Genomic DNA, 24,835 nt, shown 5'->3' with positions numbered 1-24,835 from the left:
GCTTCTTGGCGAAAATGCTCCCTTAGGGTAAACAGTTGAGATGTAGATCTGGGCTGTAATACGCCTGTGCCAATCAGTATCACTGTGCTGAAACAGGGCAAGTTGGGAATCGGGCCGTGTCCAAGTCTCACGACTAAATCAATTCAACCTGCCTTCAACACTATTTTTTTTCTTCAAATTTCAAAACAAACATAGAAAAGATTCCAGAAATTCAAATGTTTCATGTGGACTGGACTTAAAGGGAGTATTTGAAACACACACACCAAAAAAGCAAAGAAGGACCTGGAGGAATGCCACATCCCCCAGCGTGCAACAGACTGCACAAAACCTAATGGCACATATGAAGATCCTCCCACATCTTATTCCCTACTCCTTTTTCTGTTGCTTCTGGCCTCTGTCGCTAGCCAAGTATTCAGGTGACTGTTTTTTCTTGGCCTGGCCACATGTACCAGCATCTCTTCAGCCTCTCCTAGCATCTGCTTCTTGGAGAACTGCCTTTTTGCCTCTTCCTCCCACGGGATGGCTCCACCTGGCCCCAACGCTTGGGGTCTATGTTCTAAGAAGTCCTGCTACCTCTACCAGCTGATCTAATTTTCAGTGGCACCATCTGTCTGCCTCCCTCCTTGATCACTGTTAGTCCTAGGGGACTGCCTTCCTTGGTCACACCGAGTAACACAGCATCATCTCTCGGCTAGCGGCTGAGTTCTGACTCAATCCTTTCCACTCATGTTGCACTGTGCAACTGAGAGCAGTGGAAAGGTACACAGTAATAATCGCAGCAAGTTCATAATGACGTATCAGCACCAGAAAGGCTTTGAATCAAGCATCAGTGCCAAGCATTTGTAGCAGATTTGCTACATCGCTACCCTGTATGCTAGATTTGGGTGGAAAAATAATAGTTGAAACAGTAATCTGCAGGAAGTGTAATCATTACTTCTGTACACTCCCCACCCCCTCCCCAACATATCTGGAAATGCAGCATATAATTGATCAAACTCAACTTTGGATAAATAGCTCCTCTTAAACTGGTGTTGTATTAACAAGCTCTGAGGATTTCGGAAAGGGTTATACGGGCAGCTAAGTATTTCCATGCTTTCTCCTTTATATATATTCAACTTGCCTTATTGGCCAGGTTGTTACACTATTCTGAACAAAAATAAAAGGCACTCTCATATTAAATCTCAGAACTAATGGAAAATTTTCCATGTACTTAAGCTTTCATGCAGCATCCCACTACTATAATCTTTCTTGTTTTGTCCTACGAATTGCTTGCAACAGCCCATCAACCTGTAGAATGCAAAATAAATTGTTGCAGCTTAGCACTAAATTGCCTGGATGTGCAAGGCAGCATTCAGATGTATGAAACAAATCAGGGGAATGATTTCACTAATGGGAATTCCACCTCCTGCCCCTGTTAGAAGCTATCTCCAGAGTGGAGTAGGTGCACAGAACGGATCAGACACAGAGGCGACAGAGAAGCAGTAAGAACATCGGTACTGCTGGGAAGCTCATGTTTGGAACCAAAAAGCCTCACCCGTTGAACTGACAAAGCTGATTTTTACTCCCCCTGAGAACTTTAGCTTTTGCAGTACACAGCAATCATGTTGAACGTTTCAGTGTTTCAAGATGAATGCATATATTGATGTCTCACTCGCCAGCACACCCACGGAGATCTTTGCCAGAGTGCAAGGTCCTTGCCACTGCTCTGCCATGCCACTAGTTCTCCATAAATTAAGAATGAACTGTGCAGCTTCATATGGGTACCAAACTGCTGCTGCCAAAAGGCTTTTTGTGCTGAATTTCAGACTCTTTGGGAAAAATACAATGACACTTAATGATAAAACTACCATCTCTGCTGAACAACACCTGAAAATCCAATTAAGGATCTCTAAGAAGAGAAGAGCCAGCGTAAGAAGGAAAAAGCACAGTCCCATTTTAGAAAAGCACAGATGAGAAGTTCTACTCACATGGTATTTATTTCAAAACCCTTTCTGTCAATGCACATTTTCTGATGCTGAATGCAAAACACAATCCTGCATCACTCCATGACGACACCACCTTCAGCTCTTGGTCAAAACCTTGTGCTCATTATTTAAGACACCCAGTAACCTTGTCTTTCTGCTCCAAAGTGAAACTTGTCTGTGCCCATATAAACTGTAAATTAAGTGCAGCCACTCTTTCCTCTGCTGGAGATAGGCATGAAAAGCTTCCTATATGCTGAAGTACCCAGAATAGAAAAAAGGGACTTGAGCATGTCACAGCAACAATGACTCAGTCTCTCATTAAAAGTCACTATTACCAGCAACATCAAACATGGCAAGGAAGGGTTGAGGCTTCTGCACTCCATGAAAAACACTGGTCAACCAGCACAGCCTCGCTTGCATGAAGGCTTTAAGCAGTTGTACTTGTGTAAGCAAAAACATGTCAGGCTTCCAGCTAATCAAAAATCTTTTTATTTGTAATGCAGAAGTAGGAGTAGGGTATGTATTTTAATAAGTTATCTTGGACAGAAGATACTTTTTTCCTAATGGCATAACAAAGCCACTGTGCTTTTGATGTGTCCATCGACTATACTGAAGTGTGACTACACTGAGTAGAACATCATGCTTCTCTTACAAGATCAGGGCCTGTTAGAACAAACATTTTAAAATACTTACGTAGTCATGCCCTGATAACAATGCACTTCATGGTGCTAACAAAAATTCAGTTTTGAATTGACAATAAAATAATGTTTAACCACATATTCAATACGTATTACGGGATGCAGGGCTATGCATCTTACAGAGAACATTACATCAGATAGCTTACGGTATAAAAGAATATACTTGAGTGGTATTTTTGGAGCGATTTTCACCCAAGATAAAAATCTCAGGCATCTGTCATTTATCTTGCTCCTACCAAGCTACGGAGACTGACAGTGTGAAAGAGAAAACTTACTGTAGCTTCCATTTCATTTGACCTGTAAAGAGAGTCCAAAAAACGCCAGAGTTCTAATGTTTCAGGAGTGACTATCAATGACAAACAGGCATAACAAGCATTTTCTACTGGTCACATTGTCAGTTTGTGAAAGAAATCTCAGTATCCCCAAGCTTCTCAAAGACCAAGTTATATAGAGGAACATACCTTTGAGATGTTACTAGAACGGCTCACGGAATGGCCCAAAGCCTTCTCATTCTGAAAGGAAAAACAGGATGACTGTAGCGACAAACCACAGTTATGAGGATATTTTAAAGTCAGTATTAGAAACCAGACTCCACAGAGAAAGTCTTACAGATGTGGCTTTTAAGGACGTTGCTTCTATTGACATCAGCCTGATTTATCACAATCACTAAATTGCTTTCTTTGCTTAACAAGATATTACCTTGCAGAAACTCACATAGGCAAGACAAGCACAAACTGAGAAATACTAGAACAATGATTTCTTCTCTGTATAAATACTGCAAAGCCCTTTCCTCAGATGGCATCTATTTTGGAAAGGATATTTCTCAGCCTTGCCTCATTTACAGCCAAAGCAAACATCCAACCACTAAAACTGAAAGCTCTTGCTTAAAGAAAAACAAAAGTATCAACAGTGATATCCAGAATGAATTGTGAATAACCACATGCATTTCATTTCAGGAGACGATGCAGAAGTACTGAGGAACAACTGCTTTACTACACAACTCAGAATTAAACTGGAAATGTCACACAAGATGGAAATGCAGAAGCTCCAATTCTCAAAACTGAAATCAATGACAAATGTATCTATTACTCACTTTTCAGTGCACAGACCCTGACTGAAAAGGATGACAATCTTATCTCCTACCAAAATAAACTATGGATTTCACCAAGATTTTTCATCCTTTAAGGGTTCCTGGTTTCTGAACATCAGTTTACAGTAAGTATAATTGGATGTAAGAGCCTACAAATTGCCCTGCGAAAGCTTTTCTGAATAAAACCCAACAAGAAGTACTTTGTTCTAAACAAACATTACAAACCTAGCAAGTCATAATGATTGGTTACAGAACAGTATCTATGTTCCTCTAAGTCTGTGAAGCTGGGATGCAAACTGGTTTGAGCACTAAACTCCCTGAAAACAGGGCAAATTTACTACTTTCTCCTATGGACTCTATGCTGGATTAGAATTTCTAGAAGTGCATCTGGGATTTTAGGAACCAAACTCTTTCACGTTATTCCTAAAGATAATTTAACCTCATAGAGACCCTTCAACAGCACCTTCTTTCAGTTCTCATTAGCACTAACTGATCAGAGATTGAGATCTGTCTGATAACAAACAGGGACATAAAAAAAACAATCAACTGCAGTAACACCAAGATTGGCTTGGATATAACACACTGGTTTCAGACCTTCTGCCTGTGGTTTGTTACAGTTCAAGGGACCTTCAACGACTGAAGCCCACGTCAAGTCAGCTGGGGTGGCTGGGCACCCAGATGCCACAATCACACTTTGAGATCCCCACTCTCCCAGATATTTCTTCCTACAACACATCCCCAGAACAACTTCAAAGCTTTGTGTTGAGAAAAGAGAAGACAAGGCAAAAACTCCCGCAAGTGCTTACAAAAGCAAGCAGTCCCTTCCTTACAACACCAGTTGCCTCCCAACATGGTCCTGGGCACTGCCTCAGCTGATGGATATAAATTGCACTTCCTCCCTTAAAAACGCCAGGAAGAAAACAAGTGTGCTGAAATCCTCTGTATGTAGGAGTTTGAGTACCTAGAAGACAGTAAAATAGTCTTTCAGAAGAAGAGAGAGGAAGCGACCAGGGAATCCCCCTCAGTTTTAAAATCAGCAAGGATCAGTTTAAGGTCTAGAATAGTTGTGGCCTAAACTACCACTGACTTGAATGCCAGATTTGCATACTGCAAGGCTGACTTATTTTTGAGATGACTACAAGCTTTTGTTACATAGATAACAGTATCCCTGGAACAGAAACAAACATGTGAAGAACCCGAAAAACATGGACATAATGGTTATGTGAAGACTAACATTGGACGGGACTACTGCCAGAACTGGTATGGCTAAGAATTGACTCCAACCATAAGGAAAGCTGATTTCATCAAAGGCAGTGTAACTATGGCAACAGGAAAAAAAAGTTCATTGAAGCTATAGAAGACAGGAGGAAGAAAAAAGGGGGCAAGGGTATGTTTTCAGGCTATGACAAAAAGAGACCAACGCAAGCTGGCAAGCACAAAGACTTGTCTTTGCACATGTGAGGGGTGGAGGGAGGCAGGCTATGCTTGGCCTTCTGGGGATGCCGGGGAGGTAAACAAAGCAAGGCTGTGTGGGACAAGGCAAAACGGTAGCGAAGAGCAGAACCAATGGCCAAGAAGTCTGCCTGAAGCAACACATAAGGCTCCACACAGGTGACAGTCTCAAATCCAGCCCTAGGTGTCAAAGACTTCTGGGTGAAATTCCTAAAGACAAAATTCAACAGCAGAGGTTTCTTCGTGTTAACACTCCCCAAATCCTGCTGTCTAGCTGAAGATGCCTGCAATGGAACATGACTGAACTTACACAGGCACTTGTGTTGAAAAGGATGTGCTAAAACTCAGTAAGCACGAACAGGCTGGAGGACAAGACCTATATTTGCATAGCATGGTAAATGATGCAGAGCAAACATACTCCTAGCTGCACCACAGAAACTAGTTGTTCTGCTCTGCTCCCAGAACTGATTTTATGTGATGGATGCCAGCAGCCTCTGAAGACAGATGCTTATATTATCTTTATTGATCTACTGTTGGAAACATACCTCTCAGAGGTTTCAATCAGTAGATGACTGCGAGCAGTTGGTTTTGTTTTGGAAAGAGTGATCATTTTTAAACAAAAAAGCGGTCTTGAAAAACACTCCCTTAAGGGTTATGGAGCACATGCACACATATATTTAAGTACTGGTGATATTTCTAAAAGACTCGTAGACACCTGTGTGCTCTTTCATGTCTCAGTTGCTTTACTACATAAAGCTGGTCTATCCACAAAGTCAACAGGAAATTTACTAGTGCCTTAGCCCACTTTGACCAAAACCTGTACTCTAATGGGCTACTTACACCAACTAGCAGGAGAAGCGCCAACTCAGTCCTACTTTCAAGGAGTGACAACTGACCCAATAGCCATTACCAGATCCAACACAGACTTGCAAATATGCACACATTTTCCAGTCTGGTTGTCCCGTCAACTACCAAGCAGCCCCATCACCTAGATGAAATTGCTTCAGCCCTTGAACACCAACTGACCCTGTCTTAGCCTGTCTTCTAATCAGGGACATTTTTTGAAACAGCTGCTTGAAGTTTCACAGTTTACATACATGCAGACTTTAAATAAACAACCAAGTTTTGCTGTGCAACAATTTCGAGTTCACTATGACCACTCAAGTAGCACCCCTGCTGAAGGAATGTACAGTGCTTTCTTTCCAGTTTCTGCAAAGGACCAAAAAAAAATTATTATTATTTTTTTAAATCATTAAACAGCAACACAAACACCTCTAAGTAATGAAGTTCATGAAGTCTAGCTGCGCTGTTTAATTCCCTTTTGCAAATAAAATAATAAACATCTATCCTTCAGGAAAAAGCACTGTGGAAACCACTAAATAGAGCCAGGGCTTGCTGGTGTTTCCCATGCTGCGATACATTAAGGATGCCGTATGTTTTCATATGTTTTCAAAATCATCCTACTCAACTAGAACCACCTGGCAGGCACTTTAAAAAAAAAAAAAACAACAAACTAGATAGAAAAACAATTACGAGTGCAACTTGCAACTTCTCCTGAGCCATTCAGTGCCAGCTGCTGCTCTGAGGTCCCTATTGGAGCCCGGCTCTTGAGAAACAAAGAGGAAGGCAGAAACAGGGAAATGACTGAAAAACATAACAACTGCTACCCGTTCCTACAGTGACATGCTTCTCTAAATTTTGGATGCACTTGCTTGCAATTGTCTGAATCTCCCTCCCAACTTTCTTTTCTTTTTCTATCTTCCCCTTGAATTTGCTCCCTACTGTAAGTGACAGAGCTGCCTCCTTCCTTCGGTAGTTGCTTCGGTTCACAGCTGCTTTTCTGCAGGCCTCTTCATCTTGCCTTCTCCACCTTGCTGGCTCATTTTCCCTTCTGCCATCATTCTTTGGTTACTCCTCCATGTCAGCTCTCCCTTCTCAGTTGAGAGATCTAGAAGCCAACATCTCCCTCCCATCCTCCCATTTACCTCAGTCATCCATATTCAGCACTTCAAGTTATTTTGCCCTTGCTTCCCTACCATAACATATCCATTTTCCACTAAGCCCAATGGCTGTGCAACTTACACAGGCAAACCCAGAAACCTTGTGAACCTCAAAACACCAGTTCGTATCACCTGAGCCAGAAGGAGGGTCCCCACCCACTGATAACAATTCAGGCAGCCGTAACAGCTCCTGTGCACTTAGAATAACAATGTGTCATGCTGACCTTTCTCCAAACTCAGCTGAGGACTTAACGCAAGCCTCACCCTGAAGAAATACAACCTGGATAACCTTGCCAGGATGGAAAGAGAAAAGTATCTTAGTAAAATGTTTGGAATTTTGTGTTTCTAACATTTTGGGTTTCGGTCATTAAGGTAAGTAAATAGAAAACAACAGAGGAAGCAGTCTCATCGCTTGTGTAGCCTTCTTCTGGCTACATCCCTGACTACACACCTACGTTCAGTCCTAAGTATGGCTAATACCAAACCTGTCTTTATCTCTGCTCGTAGACCTGGAGAAGAAACTGCAAGCCAGATCCCAATGGTTGAGCAAGGTGATTTTTGTTCTTTTTCACTCTGGGAAAGGAGCGCAGAAGGCACCAGAGGAAGGTCCTCCTTCCTCCTCAAGCCCCCACCGGCTACATGCGAACCGAGCACGTGCCTGCTTTCTGAAATCTTAATTCTTTAACTCCCCAGTGACCTGATGGGGCACTATATTCCGCATCTTGCAATACGGCTTTTATGTTATATTATCTTACATGATAAAATGGGTTAAGATCCTCATCTAATGGTAACAGTTCTCCAACTAAAATCTCAGTAATGAAGAGCAGAGCCCTTAATTTTGGTGATGTTCTTACTGCAGTGCCCCAGCTGCAGATCCCTACAAGTCAAGTGCTAATGCCTAAGCCCAATAGAGACACAGTGAAACAAACCAGTTCAGACTGGCTAGGGCACTGCCTACTTGTGGTATTCTACCTGGAATCTGAAAGCCATTTTAATCTCATTTTGTGCATTACAATCGCGTTTTACAATGACGGTTTAAGCACAAGATCAATATCTAGTAAAATCATAGAATCATAGAATGGCATAGGCTGGAAGGGACCTCAGAGATCATCTAATCCAACCTCGCTGTCATGGGCAGAGACGCCTCTCAACTAGATCAGGCTACTCAAGGCTCTGTCCAACCTGGAACATCTGCAGGGAGGGGGCATCCACAACTTCTCTGGGCAATTTGTTCCAAAGTCTTACCACCCTCGTACTGAAGAATTTCTTCCTAAGATCTAATCTAAATCTGTTCTCCTTCAACTTAAACCCATTTCCCCTTGTCCTATCAGTGGACACTCTTGTAAAAAGTCCCTCTCCAGCCTTCCTGTAGGTTCCCTTCAGGTATTGGAAGGCAGCTATTAGGTTCCCCCAAACTCTTCTCTTTTCAAGGCTGAACAATCCCAGCTCCCGCAACCTGTCCTCGTAGCAGAGGTGCTCCAGCCCCTGGATCATCTTTGTGGCCCTCCTCTGAACACGCTCCAACAAATCTACGTCTCTCTTATGGTGGGGACACCAGAACTGGACACAGTATTCGAGGTGGGGTCTCACAAGAGCAGAGTAGAGGGGGAGAATCACCTCTCTTGACCTGCTGACCACACTTCTCTTGATACATCCCAGGATGCAGTTGGCCTTCTGGGCTGCATGAGCGCACTGCCGGCTCATGTTGAGCTTCTCATCTATAAACACCCCCAAATCCTTCTCTTCAGGGCTACTCTCAACCCACTCTGTGCCCAGTTTGTATTTGTGCCTAGGATTGGCCCGACCCAGGTGAAGGACCTTGCATTTTGACTTGTTGAAGCTCATGCAGTTTGCACTGGCCCAATTCTCAAGCCTATCAAGATCCCTCTGGATGACATCTCTTTCCTCAAGTGAGTCCATGGCACCACACAACTTGGTGTCATCGGCACACTTACTGAGGGTACACTCAGTGCCGTCATCCATGTCACTGACAAAGACAGTTCACTTACAAAATCACTTACAGTTATCAACAATCAGCGGCACAGGCACCATTTCAACAAAGTCTTTTGGGAAATGGTTGTTTTCCTTAATAAAAAACTTTGCAGAAGAGAATTAATAGGTAATAATTGCTCCCATTCATACAGCAATTCTTATTCTTAGATCTTATTCTTATTCTTACGAGAATTACAGAATGGGACACAGAATGGCGTTGCTTGAAACGGTAACGTGCTGAGCAGCTGAGTGACCCTTGCAGGGCAAAACAGAAAGTCAGAAGTGAAACTCAGTTCTTCCATCAAGTCCCATGACCAGAGCATGAACACGCAGCTGTTCTACAAACATGCAGCCATACACACCCAGGTACTGTTCCAGATTTCATAACTGTCAGATTTCCTAACAAACTCTTCACAGAATTTATGTAAATCTTGCACTGCAACCCTACACCTGAACAGTAGAAATAAAAAAGAACATACGCTTTTAGTTTGGGGAGAGGAGTGGTTGTTGACAGTACTGGTATGTGCACTTAATTGTCTGATGTGGATAGAATGAAAGGAAAGAACTGGGAGAAGGCTTTGTGAATTATTTTCTTCATATGTCAAAACCAATAATTGTAACATTACGAAAGCTTTGTCAGCACTAGATCTCGTGACTGACAGAACCCAACATTTAATTACTTCAGCAGGAAATGGTATTTTGCATCATACCAACTGAATATGGCCTTTCTTTGGCAGTCCCCCGGTCATCATAGAAGAGAAAATATAAAGCCAGTGCTTGGCAAACTTCTTAAACCTTGCTCATTTCAAATTTTTGTCCATAAAACACGACAAAATATCATCAAGGTTAGTCAATGATTTTTGTATGTAGCTAGAAGAGTAATGAAAGGAAGAATAATAGCATCTAATCAAAGAACAGTAAGGGCATCTATGCCTCGCACCTCTGCTCTTGTGCAGTTATTTACCCCTGGACATTGTAAAGCAAGCGGGGTAATGGAAATCACACCACCTAGTTTCTTTTTGGCCTTTCTGGAGACCCAGCATAAATACTGTAAAAGGAATCCAAACAATCTGCCCCATCAATCTAGTCCAGTATCTTCTGTTCTTGGATGATTTCACTTGATTCTCTAGGACCAGCAATTCATGAATGAGTACAGATATACAGAAACACAATAGGAGATTTCAGATCTTCCATCACAGTGGAAAAGCTATAGCAAGTTCACTGTGGATTACTCACAGCTCACTAACTTGCTCATTCATGTTCACATCAAGCCACTTCACATAGTGGGAGACAAACGCACAAAAACAACCTGAAGGCAAAAAACAAGGCTGGAAGTAAAATGTAGGGGAATAACAAGCTTTATTCCAGGTGCTCCCGGTGCTGAACTTACAACTGTGCCTAAGAACATCAGCAACAAAAATAAAATCACAAGATTATATGGCTTTAACAGAAAAGAAAGACCAATGAAAGGAAAGACAGACTGAACAGCTTTAACAGCAGAGTTCAAGGAATTCAAAGAACAGGTTGCTTGGGGGTTTGGAGAGGGGAGTCAAGGAAGCTAAGAGATCACAAACAAGAAATATAAATGAGAGGAAATTCAAAGAATAAGGCAAACACAGCAGAATGTAGAAGTTAAGTAAGAATCTCTTGCCTACTTCTGCACTACAGTGTGGTCAGAAGGACAATGCACTCCATCTCCAGTCTGCCTTGTGAATACCTCTTAGAGCTTGCATGGATGGGCCCAATACTATCCAAACCTGACAGACACGCAGGTCCCTACATGTTCCAGATATGGTCCACTCATGCATAACTCCTTACTCATTGTGTATTGCTGTGTGCTTAGTCTTGCCAGTTCTGTCTTAGGAGTATGTAGGATACAATGCTTGGATCCATTCTTGAGTCCAGCCATACACTGGACATTCTCTTCAAAAAGGCCCTTTTCTCCATGGCTTTGTTCACCAGACTTTTTTTTCAACATACCACTCTTCTGTTTTTTGCATTGCTTTATTTTACTTTCAAAGGCTCTACACAAAGTGCATCTGATTATGGATAACCCGCATCTCCAGCTGCCTCTTCAAAATGGAGATCAGATCTCCAGCTTCCCTCTTTAAAATTGTTTGAGTTAGAAGATGACATAAAAGCCCTCCTCCTGCTGAGGTGAGGCTGCCTCACCCGGAAGAGCAAATTTTAATTTCTGCACAAGACCATCAGTCTGGTTCACTTCACTAAAATTACTTTCATTTGTACACTTACTGTATTCACTTGCCACGTGTCCAACTTCTAACAAAGAAAGTATACTGTAAAGTTTGGCATCCAACATGTTTTATGGATGTTCCTATCTTGCTGTTGACGGACAACCTGCCTAAAATGGATGCATGCCTCTGATGCCACACGTAAAAATGAATCCTTCCCTCAGGGAACAAATTATATGAACTACAAAAGACATGATCCAAAAATATACACCTTTCTTGACAGTGGAAGCAGTCTGCATTAAGCTTACCTGTGTGACAAAGAAAATGACGTTTCAAACAATTTCATGTATTTAACAGCAGAAAGAGGGATGCAAACACTGAGGAAGCCAGCAATTATACACAGACTAAAAGCAATAACATTCTATCTTTTGTGAAGTAATTGCATTTAATGCAATTTCTGGAATTCTCATGGTGCACTACAGATGTCAACATGCCAAAGCAATTGACTATTTTAAAGATTCACACATTAAAAAACCCTCTAGGCAATTGGTAGTTTGGAATTTCTCAAGCTGCCAACAGACATAGGAAGTCTGCAGCCTAGAAGCACTCTCCACAGAGCGGGCCTTTCTCGGTATCTACATGGCTTTGCAGGTTCAGTGGCCTGCTGCAGGACCAGGCTGTGTGCCAGCACCCACTCCTCGGGCAGCGTGGCAGGCGGCCATGCAGTCTGTATGTTTCGTGCAACTTGGATCTATTCACACGTGCCTGGATCACTGCCTCTGCTCAGCTAAGAAGGTCCACAAAGCCTCTCTCATTTCCAACTCATATGATACCATCGAAGTATACTGTTAAAACAGGGAATCACGGAATCCTTTCTTAGCCAAGGTTAAAGAGACCTCCTGTATCTAAGAGCAGATTCAGAACAATACTAGAAAACTGGATACTTCCCAAAGCAAACTCAGTACTTCAAGTTGTTTCTATTTTGTTCAAGAATCTTCTCTTCTTTTCCTCCCTTTCCATCTTCAGATATTAAGATTGTTTATTAACCTTTTTCTAACTGCATGGACCATAATGGGCAAACAATATTCCCTATAGCAACTAGAGAAACCACTTCCCAAATCATGCTGGGGAAGCGCTCAGGACATTTCTGGTAACATTTAACATGATATGGCCAAAAGCACATGACAAAAAGGATCTTGAAGGAACACTTGTAGATATCAGAACTCTTTAGTAATACCCACTTGTTACAGACCAGCTTGGTTTTGCCTGAAATTTTATCTTTCTGTTTTTATCAGTGTGATTTGCAAAATATTCGGACCTATAGCATTTCAAACTCAGAGTCAAATGATCTCACAAATTTAGGTAAATGAGGAACTGGGCTCTACAGAGCCCATTAAAGTTACTTGTCAAACACTGGTTAAAGTGAGATCCTTGTAAGAATCTAACTTGTGATGTTCTGCAGAGCTTTAAACATATGACATTTCTTACAACAACTGTTTGTAAGATCAGAGAATATACAAATAATATGTAAGAAAAACACCACATTCAATCATCCTTACAAACAAATGAAAACTAGTTGAGGAAAACACTGCTCTGGGAGAAAAGATGATTCACAACTAAGAGAAAACGTATATTCTTCATTTAAAGCGTAGAGCATTTAAACTGCAGAACAAGAATCTTTTAAAGCATAAATCTCCTAATAATAATAAAAAAAAAAAATATATTAAGGGACAGATCAGAGTTCCTGACTCATTATGCAGGAAATTCAGGGGTCAACTGACTATTTAGATCAAGTCATTTTAAGAATACATGTGTGAAGGCACACACTTACATAACTTTTTCAGGTTAAAACTTAATTAAAAAACCTACAGAAAGTGCACACACGCACACAACCCACTATCCTCTCTTTCCCCGAAACACAAGCCCTGATACCAGAAACAAAGGCAAGAAAACTCTCTAGGTATAGTGGGCTACTTCAGCCAGTAACCCAAGAGTATTTTATACCGTTTTGTCAGGGAAGTGCAGTTGGTCCTGCATGGGGCTTCACCTGATGCTTCGGGATGCAGCCAAGCAGTGCATGTCCAGAGAAGGCTACATGGGACCACACAGAAGATCAGTATTGGGGACACCATCATTCCTGAGCACCTACTAGTGCTATCAGCATTCTACAGTTTGGTATTGTGAACATTTAAAGTCCTCATAATATTAGAGTACCAGTGGATGACAAGAACCTGGGAAGGCAGTGCTTTGAAACATCTAGCTACATCCCCAGCCTGCTATGCCATCCCTGACCACCTCCTCCCACAGCACAGCACAGTCCAGCCAGGACATTTTTTGAAGGTGCATATTTCAAGGCTTTGTGCAAAATTCAGACCTAAAGAAGCCAATGTACGTCCCCTTTCACAGGTCTGTTTCAGGACGATTACGTTTGCTCGCAGCCCTGTGTGATGAACAGTAACTCAAGATGGCCATTTCTCACTAACAAAGCAATTCTATGATTCACACAGTGCTAAAAGCTGCAAAAGCCTCTTCTCTTAAACCCAGAGAATTTAACAAACTATAAACGTACTTCTTCTTTAGCCTAAAAATCTGTAGTCATTAACTTCATTTCCACATTCGGGGTGCTGCACTTGAAATATCAACATATTCAGTAACGTTAAAGGAACTGAGGGCGCAGGTTCCCAAGAGTCATAGATAAACAAGTTTTAGAAACCAGCAACAAGGGTGTGCCAAGAAATACTGCATTCTTCAGTCACAAGCAGATACTCTGGCACTCTCTCACTCAGAGGGTGTTTAGGACCTGTTACTCATAGGAGAAAATCCTGCTCCTCTGGTTACCTTCCCACTATATAGCGGGAACAGGAGAAGTATAGCACCATATATCACAGATATTCAAGGGAAGAAAAATGAAAATGCAGGAAAAGTAAAGGACAGGAGCAGAACTTTAATGTGCTCCATTAGTTTTTCCTGTATATCACTCATTAAGTGAGTCCCTGATAAAGGAGCAAGATAGGAATTCAGCATCTGCAAGTCAGTTAACACCACCTAAATCCATGTCTAAAAGCTGTTGTTATCCAGTTTACCAATATTGATCATTGGCTTATGTGTACATTATGTCTGTCACAATAGCTTATGCCCACAAATGAAAATCAATTATAGAAATCTTTTTGGTGGAAGACAAGTCCTCAGAAGATTTAGATTCTCTACATTTTTGATACTTTTCCTACTCTCGGAGAAGATAAGCACAACACAGGAGGCCAACAGGATGAAAACAAAATCCTACAGATTTGTGTTTGTTTAGGAAGGTAATTTCAACTTTTTTATTTAAAGAAGTCATTGAAGAAAAAGAGATGGTATGGCCATATAGAATAAGGGGAAAGTCTTCCACAAAGGCACCAGGAAGTGGTGACTTAGTGACTCAGGTCAGTTATTGCAGGCTAAGACACATACACCTGCATGAATTATTTCCTGGAGGAGGCAATAAGCCAGCACTCCATGTGGACACAGTGGTACCACCAAAACCAACAAGAAATGCCTGTGGTGTCAGGAAGACTCAGACTGAGCCGCTATCAATATCCTGATCTGAAAAAAAGTATTTCAGTAACCGCAGCTGATAGTAGGCACACTTCAGCAGATCAGGACCTAAAGTAATTTTAAAAATACTGGCTTGCCTTAAAGCATGAGATGCAGAGAAGAAGAAATTGCAATAAGAGCTAGCTAGAAAAGCATGTGTTTGCCTTTGCATATGGAAATCTACGTTTGCTTCACATTTAGCAGGAAGAAGCAGGAGCATTTCTAAAAGAATCTCCCTAACACTGAAGCCAATGGAGCTGCATTGGCTAAACAAAGCAGGGATGAGCTCAGGGATCCAGTACAGTAGGACAGTACACCTGAAGGCCAACAAACAGTAAAAGAAAAAAAAAAAAAAAAAAAAAAAAGAAAAAGGTTTGTTTTTTGAGCAGGTGGTGTGAATACAGAGCACTGTGAATACAGTGAATACCTCTAACTACCACTCCTGGTCAGGGCAGCTGTAGCTGAAAAAGGGACATTCTGCATCAACAGTCTCATTTCTCATCACTGTAATCCTAAAATCATCAGATTACAGTAGAAGACTGTCTGAGGCAATCAGATGTGTGACTAACAAAACCTACCAACTGAAGAGAAGCCTTCCGGAAAAGCACTGCTCTTCATCCAGTTGGGAAAGTTTGGCGCAGTGACTGTCTAATAAGGAGGGTTGAGGCTTTCGTATGTCTAAATGAGCTGAATGCCAGTAGCTGTGTAAGAACTAAATTTACCACCACAGTCCCAGGAACGCCTGCATTTTCTGCTAAAATAAAATCTCTGGGCCATTAGTCTACTGGAATAGAAGCTTTTCCACTTAACTGAAGACATTCACTCATTCTCTTTCCGCGTCTCTCATGCTCCAGTTCCAGTAAAATCCTGCTTGTTTTCAGAGTTTTTTATGGAAACACATCAGTTCAAAAGTACCGATATTACACGAGAAGTATTAAACAATTCACTTCACTGGGTTCCTCTGCCTCTTGCATTTGTTCCTATGAAACAGGAAGGGACTGCAGCTCTCAGTGCTGGCTGACCTACTGGGGACTGTACTGCATTCCTGCACAGGCGCTGACATAGCATTTTCTAAAGTTTATTTCCCAAGGGGAAAGGGTTATAAATAAGTCTCATATTTACAGCAAACCTCCTACCCTTCATTCCCTAGAGCTTTGAGTGCGGGTGGTTTTTTGTCACAGGAAATTGCATGAAAGTTTTCAGAAAAAGCGTATTGGCTTATACCAATTTGGTTTTGTCAAACTGCCTTTAACTTGACCCTCACCAAAGCTAGATTTTAAAAATTCAGTTTCAATCTTTTCTATGGTCACAGCCCTACACATTCATTATCTACAGAAACATACAGCTGTTTTAGAAGATAATAGATAGATAGAAGATAACAGATTTTATTAAAATACAGTTTGTATTTTTCAAAAACCCACAAAGAACTGCTAAATGATTAAAGGCATTTCTGTATACCTTCTGAAAATACAGTCAGATCTGTAGGGAGGCTGTTTTCTCTTGGGCTCTATGCTTGGAATTGAGTGAGAAGCTGAAGCAATAAACAGGGGCTTCCCCACAGGCTCTAGAATCCAGCAGAGAGGATTCACTTAAGAGGTAGGATCCTCAGATTGTCAGCTTCTATGCCCAGGGCATCACATTGACAAAATGTTTGCTGACCCCATTACAACAAGGTTTTGATCCAGAACTGGAACTTCCCAGTCCATACCTCCCCCTGCAACATCTATTTCTGATTCCTCTTAGTTTTGAAAATAGAAAAGATAAAATTATCCCTAAATGTAAGTACTATCCTTCCAGTTTGAAATGACTACTGAAGTATTTTCCAGGAGGTAAAAGAATAAGTAACTGCTGCTTTGGAAATCCATTTTTCTTAAAAGCCAAACCCCAGGCAAGCAATATTGCCTATCTGGACATTACAAAATGTCAAAATTCTCCCTGAGATTTTGGTTTTAAAGGGAAATTTCAGAAGGGATCTAATGATAAAAAGAAATATCAGATAATGTGCTGGCATTGTCTGAAAGATGAAATAGATGATTTGGCCAGATAAGCACTCTGGGGAAAGGTGGCAGTGCAAGGGGAACGATTAGATGCTGCTGAGCTGCATCTTGCAGGGCAGGCCGTGGAACTGATGAAACAGTAGCATGGGATAAGAACCACCTGCAAGAACAACTGGATTGGCTTTGAAATACAGACTCGAAAGCATAAGACTCAAACCAGAACATCCTGGTCCACATTCAGACTCCTCCATATTGGAGATTCCCAATTTTGGGCTTCCACACAGACATTACGAAAGGTGAGCAAGACTGACACAAATTTGCAAGGACAAGCTAAGGGTTAGAGATGGTTTACATCCTGTCATCTGCATTTTAACGCTTTGCTTCCCTGTCACCATTCCATACATAAGTCCTTTGCTTTGAGGAAGTTACAAATGTGTCACTGTGTTTTTCACAGGCATCCCGGACAAAATTCATTGATGGGATTACATAAATTATAAGACCTGAGGCTGGTAAGCAGGGATGCCTGGAACAAAACAAGCATCACAAACAATGGGAACCAACTCAGAGGAAGATGCAGGAAGGACTGGTACTTGGAATGGAAAGGGTAACTACTTAAAAACTAATCCAAAGTTACAGTTCACCTTGTAGCTATGACAGCTATCTATTAATCTAACAGGTTAATTTTTAATAATCCTCAAAATAGGGAGATGGGGACATTTAAATATTGGATCTGGAAAAAGTCTGTGGCTCCTTGGACATGCTCCCTGTAGGCTCTAAATAAGCTTCCCTTGCAAACTCTTGTTCAATATGTGGAAGGGAAGAAAACATTTCCTCTCTATTGAAATGCAGCTGGACAAAACTCTTCCAGTCACTTAAAACTCAAAGCTCTAGAAACTTAGAACAGTGAAATAGGCAATCTTATCCTGCAGCTAAGAACAAAGTAGCACAGCAGAGAGGTAAATTACAGAAGTAAGAGTTCAAAGGGACAAGTGGTCAATTTTCTACACACTCACGCAGAAAAACAAATAATTTTCTTGTAAGGTTTCTTAATAACATCTGCTGCTAGTACCCTGGAGGACAGAATGGATGACATCAAAAAGAGGATGTAAAATTGGAAGAACCTGTCTTAATACAAACATGCATTTAGTTAAGACCCAAATTGTCACTGAAAATAAGGCTGTATCACAGGGCTCAAATTTTAACACACCATGAACGTGCTTCTTTTACAGCATCTTTCCTCCAAAACAGTATTCCCTCTCCAAAGGGAAATACTACGGTTGTTCAGTGCTGAACAGCACTAGGAAGCAGCTCAAAATAAGAGTTCAACGAGATGGTATATAAAATAAACTGTAAGTGGGACATGATGAGGCCAATTTGCAATTTAGAGCCTCTTGCAAAACACACTCCTGGAGTTTGACGTCAGTATCCTAAAGTAGGCAAATGTGGCGGACGCTTGGCAGAGGAGAAACACAAGGCACAGAGAAATTATACCACCCTGTGTGAAATTCACCCCTACTTGTCCTACTCTTACACGCGGTGCTGCTCAGTGTCACAGCGAGCAGCCGTGTTCCATTACAGGCACATGGCTCGATAGCACATGTGGTTCACACAGGATGAGTTTCACATGCAGTGAAACTGGGCCAAAGCAAGGAGACCATGATCGAGATCTCTCCTTTCCATTCTTCTCAGTAGCAGAATATCAATCTCCAAGCTGGATCTGGTCAGAGCATTGATTTTCACATGGAGTCTCAGACTTTGAGATCTGCCTAAAGAGCCGCCTCCCGGAGCCCACCACCTGGTAAAGCATTAACTACACCTTAGTAAGTGCTTCCTCCGAGTCAGAAGAACAGTCTCATTCACCTCATCAACTGTCCTCCTTGAAACTTTTCTATTTCATTTGTAAATATGATCTCAAATTATCCTTGCACCTCCCTGGCTATACAATGGCCTTTAAATCTCAAAGCATGGTGGTCCATGAGAATGCAGAAGGTGCTCCACAATGCCCTCATTCCCGTGCACAGAAGCAAGCAAACTGAGGGGTAATATAAACAATAAATTAATGTTCAAAGATGCCTAATTTTTTTTTGTTGGTTACAGGTGAGGCACCCCAGCATTAGGAATCTGCAGGCTTTTCCAAAAAAGTTAGGATTTGGGATCTTGGGATTCAAGATTAAGAAACACTACTTTGGACAATATTTGTGTGGGGACTCTTCATCTAGGTACTTTGACATTTAAATTTTTCCAACCTTTGGCACATGCAAAAACCCTGGTGCCCATGCTCCCAAGCACACGAGCATAAGAAGCTCAACATGAGCCAGCAATGTGTGCTTGCAGCCCAGAAAGCCAATCGTATCCTGGGCTGCATCCAAAGAAGCGTGGCCAGCAGGTCGAGGGAGGTGATTCTGCCCCTCTACTCTGTGCTCATGAGTCCCCAACACAAGAAGGACATGGAGCTGCTGGAGTGGGTCCAGAGGAGGGCCACGAAGATGATCCGAGAGCTGGAACACCTCTGCTACGAAGACAGGCTGAGAGAGTTGGGGCTGTTCAGCCTGGAGAAGAGAAGGCTCTGGGGTGATCTTATAGCAGCTTTCCAGTACTTAAAGGGGGCCTACAGGAAAGCTGGAGAGGGACTTTTTACAAGGGCATGTAGTGATAGGACAAGGGGCAATGGATTTAAACTGAAAGAGGGCAGATTTAGATTAGATATAAGGAAGAAATTCTTCACTCAGAGGGTGGTGAGACACTGGAACAGGTTGCCCAGAGAACTTGTAGATGCCCCATCCCTGGAAGTGTTCAAGGCCAGGCTGGATGAGGCTTTGGGCAACCTGGTGTAGTGGAGGTTGTCCCTGCCCATGGCAGGGGGGTTGGAACTAGATGAGGAACTTTGAGGTCCCTTCCAACCCTAACCATTCTATGATTCCATGATTCTATAACTGGAGCATAGCAGTGGAACTGAAGTAAGAGGATTACATTTCAGGAGGGACATGTTTTGGTGCAAGACTAGAAGCTTAAAGGGATTAAAAGATAGGAGCTGCTTCCCAGAGTGACAGGGTGAAAACCAGCAAAGCCCACACATAAACACTGCCTATAAGTAAGCATTGCTTTGTATCCTGCGGCAGCAGAGAGGTACAGTGAGCAGAACAGCAAATGAATCAGTGACCACATCAACTGCATCTTCAGCCACCTTCACTGTCCCCAGCACCAACGTAACTCACGTCATACCTGCAATTGCTGTCTCCTTGTGCCTTTTATCACCCTTGTTTCTCCTTAGCTGCTGCTCTTCCCACATGAACCAGCCACTTCTGTCTTTCTGCTGTTGTCTATATTGTCTTTCCCTGTATCATTCCCTGTCACCACTGGAAAACAATGTGGAAATACTTTTTAGTTCAAATGCAAGAAAACGATGTTGAGATGCTATGTAAAGGAGAGTGACTTCCATACCAAGAAACTAGAATGGATAGAAATACAGCTGTCTTCATAAGATCTAATCCTGGGTACAAAGGGGAACTCCTGTAAGCTTTAGAAAAAAGAACTGCAATCATTTTTAAATCCAGGAGGATTTTATTTTTCTGCTAGCTAACACTTCTCAAAGGTGGAGCATTAGATTGGCTTCCAGTTAAATATGCCCTTCTAACAAATACTTACAGAAGCAGTTGTTTTATTCCCTGAGAGATATGGAGTTAAACTCACCAACAAGAGTTGCAAATGCTGGAGGGCCTAGCATGACTAGAACATCCTATCCAGATGTAATTTAGAAATCAGAAAACTGTGCCAAATTCAACTGATGCTTTTGAGACAAGAGAATTCAGAAGCAGGGCTGTGTGGTGCTAAACATAACACATGGCAAAGGCTACAATTGCTTCAGAAAGCTTTCAAACGAATACAAGAAAATTTAAGGAGAACTACAGCACCTGACAAGAGACACTAAAAGGGATGGGTACTAGTGTATTGAGTAAAAGCTGCCAGGTGTATTTATGTCAAATGCATTAAAATACACACACATTATACATTAAAAAAAAAATCCAATGCTACAAACTACATTTTGATTTCATTTACTAGAAAGAATCTGCACTAGACAGAGGCGAATCCCAAGGGCTACAGTAAACTAAGCCAAAGAATCCCTCTCAAAAGAGAAGTCCTGCAAGCGTCATCTGGATTTTAATGACAAGCTAGTTGATTTCAGTTTTACCAGACAGCATCAAAGTAAAAGAGCAAAAGTTAGGATGACCACTGAGACACAGCTTGGGAACCAGGAGGTTCACAATCTGTTGTCAGACCTTTATGGCCTTGGATACTAAACCTTCCCAAAGCTCAGCTGTGCCAAAGAATGGGGCAGAATACTCAGAGATCACCTCTGAAAAGCACTGATAGATGAACCTGGTTCATATCTATAAATAGTAAAGAAGAGGACAACTTGCAAAAATACTTGCATTACATTAAGCATACTTAAATTCTCTTCCCACTGCTGTTCAGGAGCTCATGTCTCCTCTTTGTTAAACAAACTCACACTTCTTGATATTGCATTTACTCTGTTTTAATTTCAAATATATCTGCGTTCAACTTTCTTTCAGTGAAAAGCACGTTAACGTCTTTCCTGGAGTGAGACATGTGAGAAGGCTTCTACTTGTGCTTCCACAAATCAAAAACAGCTGCTAGATGGCATGGCATGGGATAAGTGAAAACTCTTTTAAATAAAAAGCAGAAGAGCAAAAGGGGAAAGGAGAATAAAGCAAGTAATAAGCAATCTAACCTGTAATATAACTGAGGAGGAGGAAAAAAAAAAAAGAAACCATTCTCCTCTTCTTCCCCCAGTGTTGGTTGTTTTTTTTTTAAAGGCAAGATGACTCTTAAATTTCTTTGTCGAATTTGGGATGAGAAATATTGGACTTCTTATGAGACAGTGTGCAGAAACCATTAATGATTTGAAGGATCAACAAAAAGTGGACTGAAGGGTCTGCTTCGCATGCTTCCTTGTGGGCTAGAGAATATCTAATGTCAAAAGAGAACGAAGAATTCCTTTTCCAACTGTATCCACCCAAGGAACGTTCTTGTTCCTGTTGTACCTTGCCTACTTTCAAGATAATGGGCTGCAGAAACAAGACTGTTAACACCAATTCTATGGCTGTTGCATCTCAGAAATCCTTTGACAAAAAAACTTCAGCTCCCACCACTAAGTCTCTTCCAGTTTTCATCTGTCATAATATTATAGTGAGTGTGTAGAACACAGAGTTTCTTAATTAAAAGCCATTAACACGTCTTTAAAAAAAAATAAGAGACGAAAATTCTCCTTTGGGTCAGATTATCACCGCTTTTACCTAGCTTGATTTTTCTATGGCATTATATGAATTTGGCCTTTGTTCTATTTGTTGTTTGTTTGTTTGTTTTTTTAAATGCTACCTTTGTTTTATTTTTCGAATTATCACATACACTGCTTTATGCTTGTTCCAGCCAGGACAGCTAGTGACATTGTATGATGGATAACCTGGGGATAGTCTCAATCTTACTCCTAAAAGGGCTTTGTCCCAGTGTAGCTGAGAAAGAAAGTAATGGTTTATGGAAAACAATTCAACTTGTAATAAGCTAGAATTCTCATTATCTGTAATATATGCAACACCAGTGCTTACGATTTAGTAGAAGGACCGATGTTCCCCTTACCTTTAAACCATGTTGTGTAGGTTAAGGCTACCTTAACTTAAGAATTGGCTTGGTCCTGGAACCACTTTTCAACTCTCCCTTACATTTAACATAGCATTTTTTGACAGAAAACGCCCAATGCATAATTAAGAGGGTTATAATTTGTTTAAATGTCACAGGTATGCACTCTTACCCTTACAGCTATAAGAAACAACTGATAAATGTCTTTTAATTGTGAAAATGCTTCTCCAGTTGAAATACACAGGCAGCCTGAAACAGCTGCTCAAGTGGGGGCAAGCCATTCAGCTAAAACGCTGATGTGGCAACGATGGACTACAATAACAATAACTCCTCACCAAAGTTCACTACTTTAAGGCTGATGAAAAACAATGGGGACAGTCATAAACCATTGCCCCTTTGAAATCAGCAGCTCCCAAGCCTTCCCATACACAGAGCCGTTTCACGGATGTTGACTGCAGGTAGGCTCATCGTTTCATAATTTAAGAGTTTCTATCCAACTGTAATAACTAAAACAGATTACAGGACAGTCGACCACTAAGTCAACTCCTACTCTGATCCTTGATTGTAACCTGGGAAATAGGAAGCCAACAGAAGCCAGGAGACTAATTTGACTTGAAAAAAGGGATATTTTTAGGGAGAACAGCGCATAGTCAGTGCTCTCACGAAGACCAGAGCGGGTGCAGGGCCACACGATGGGAGAGGGAAGTATTAAAAAGAAATTTTAGCAGAAGTGTAGATCCTGAATAAAGCAGACAGAGAAAACACAGGGATTATTACTCTAACCACGACGGCCAGCCTGGATTTGAAAGCAGATCTGGTGCCTCAAATAGCCTAAGGTATTACATCTGGTTCTTCAAATTAATCTGACCGCTTTGAGACAGACAAATACTTCCTTGGGGAAGAGCATTGTTACATTTCAGAGTCCTAATGTTAACCACTGACTGTTAATAGAGATAAAACAAGCACCCCAATGACTCATAAAACACATTTGCCATTAGAGAGCAAGAGGGAAACTGATGACAAGACAAAATTAGCCATTAACAGAAACCAGATGGAATGGCAAAAACTATTCAAAGGAAACTATTAACTTAATATCAAGAGAAAGAAATAACAGTATGTAGTAACCACAGACTTCTCAATATGGAGACCAACCAACCACTGAGGTCAACATAAGGGAGCTTAAACTGGCTGGTTTTGAGATTGCTTTCTGTTACGCTAGGCTAAGCTGGGAACTTGGTGTTTAAATTAGAAAGAAACAAAAAAAAAATCCTCAAACGAGAAACACAAAGCCCCATGTTGACAGCAGCCCAGCTGCCCAACAGAAGGTACAGAAACCAGGCCCTGCAAAGAACATTTTAAAGACATTTCTTCCTCGTCCCAACACTCTCCTGCTACCTCAGTGCCACCTTCTCTTTTGAACTGCCAATTTCTATCACTTCACATTCACTTTCACTGAAAAAAAAAAAAAAAAAAAAGGTGAAAGATGCACACGTTTCCACAGTCCACACTAGGACCCAGTATAAGGTTTCTCTAGGAATTTGCCAATTCAAGTCACCAAATTGCCACTAAAGCACTACTGGTTCTAGTACTCAGAAGCCAGACTGTTCCCCACCTTTTAAACAACTACAATTCACTTTTGTCAACCTCTGATACACAAAAACCCATGACTTAAGTTTCAAAACACAAAATCAGGTTAAAATTCATAAAACAAGTGCACAGATCCCCAATCACAGAGGCTGAGTACACATGATAAAAGTCAGCAACACTGCCTAGGAACTGCAAGAGACAGGAAAAAAAATCTTAAAAACACGTTTCAAGCATTAGTTTAAAAAAAAATAAAAAATAAAAGGAATGTTTATCTTGATAACCTTTCTTTCAGTTATATGCGAGACAGATGCCTGGGTATAGTGCTTCAACGCTCAATCCAGAGATCATAAAATTACCATTTTTTTTAACATAATCATCTCATTATTTCAGTACCACTGTTTAGATTTTGCTTTTGAAAGTGTTACATCTCAGGAAGAAGCAAAAGTATGTGGGTTTTTTTGGCTGGGAGGTGGGGATGGTGGTTTGAGGGTTTTTTTGTTGTCTTTTTTTCTTTACTGGGACTGAAATTCAGGGGTTTTTCTTCCACCAAATGAGGCTCCCACTCACAGAAGCAAGGCTGTCTGAGGTTATCACCTAGTCAATACGCTGAAGTCATTCTGTCCTTTGCCACAAGG

At 41.3% G+C, this 24,835-nt stretch overlaps 1 protein-coding gene across 2 annotated transcripts in view; it reads right to left on the bottom strand.

Annotated features, from left to right (window-relative positions):
• MARCHF8 (membrane associated ring-CH-type finger 8) overlaps positions 1–24,835 on the bottom strand; it is a 102,402-nt gene that overhangs the window by 20,480 nt on the left and 57,087 nt on the right. For both annotated transcript variants that reach the window (XM_086616592.1, XM_086616591.1), the window contains one exon: positions 3,124–3,174. In XM_086616592.1, the coding sequence (XP_086472718.1) occupies positions 3,124–3,174 (51 nt within the window). The remainder of the gene's footprint in view (positions 1–3,123; positions 3,175–24,835) is intronic.

The sequence above is a fragment of the Tauraco erythrolophus genome, chromosome 9, assembly GCF_009769465.1.
Source record: "Tauraco erythrolophus isolate bTauEry1 chromosome 9, bTauEry1.pri, whole genome shotgun sequence".
NCBI classification, from domain to species: Eukaryota; Metazoa; Chordata; class Aves; order Musophagiformes; family Musophagidae; genus Tauraco; species Tauraco erythrolophus.
The sequence above is the reverse complement of the archived record's forward strand: the minus strand, read 5'-3'. Positions and strand labels throughout refer to the sequence as shown.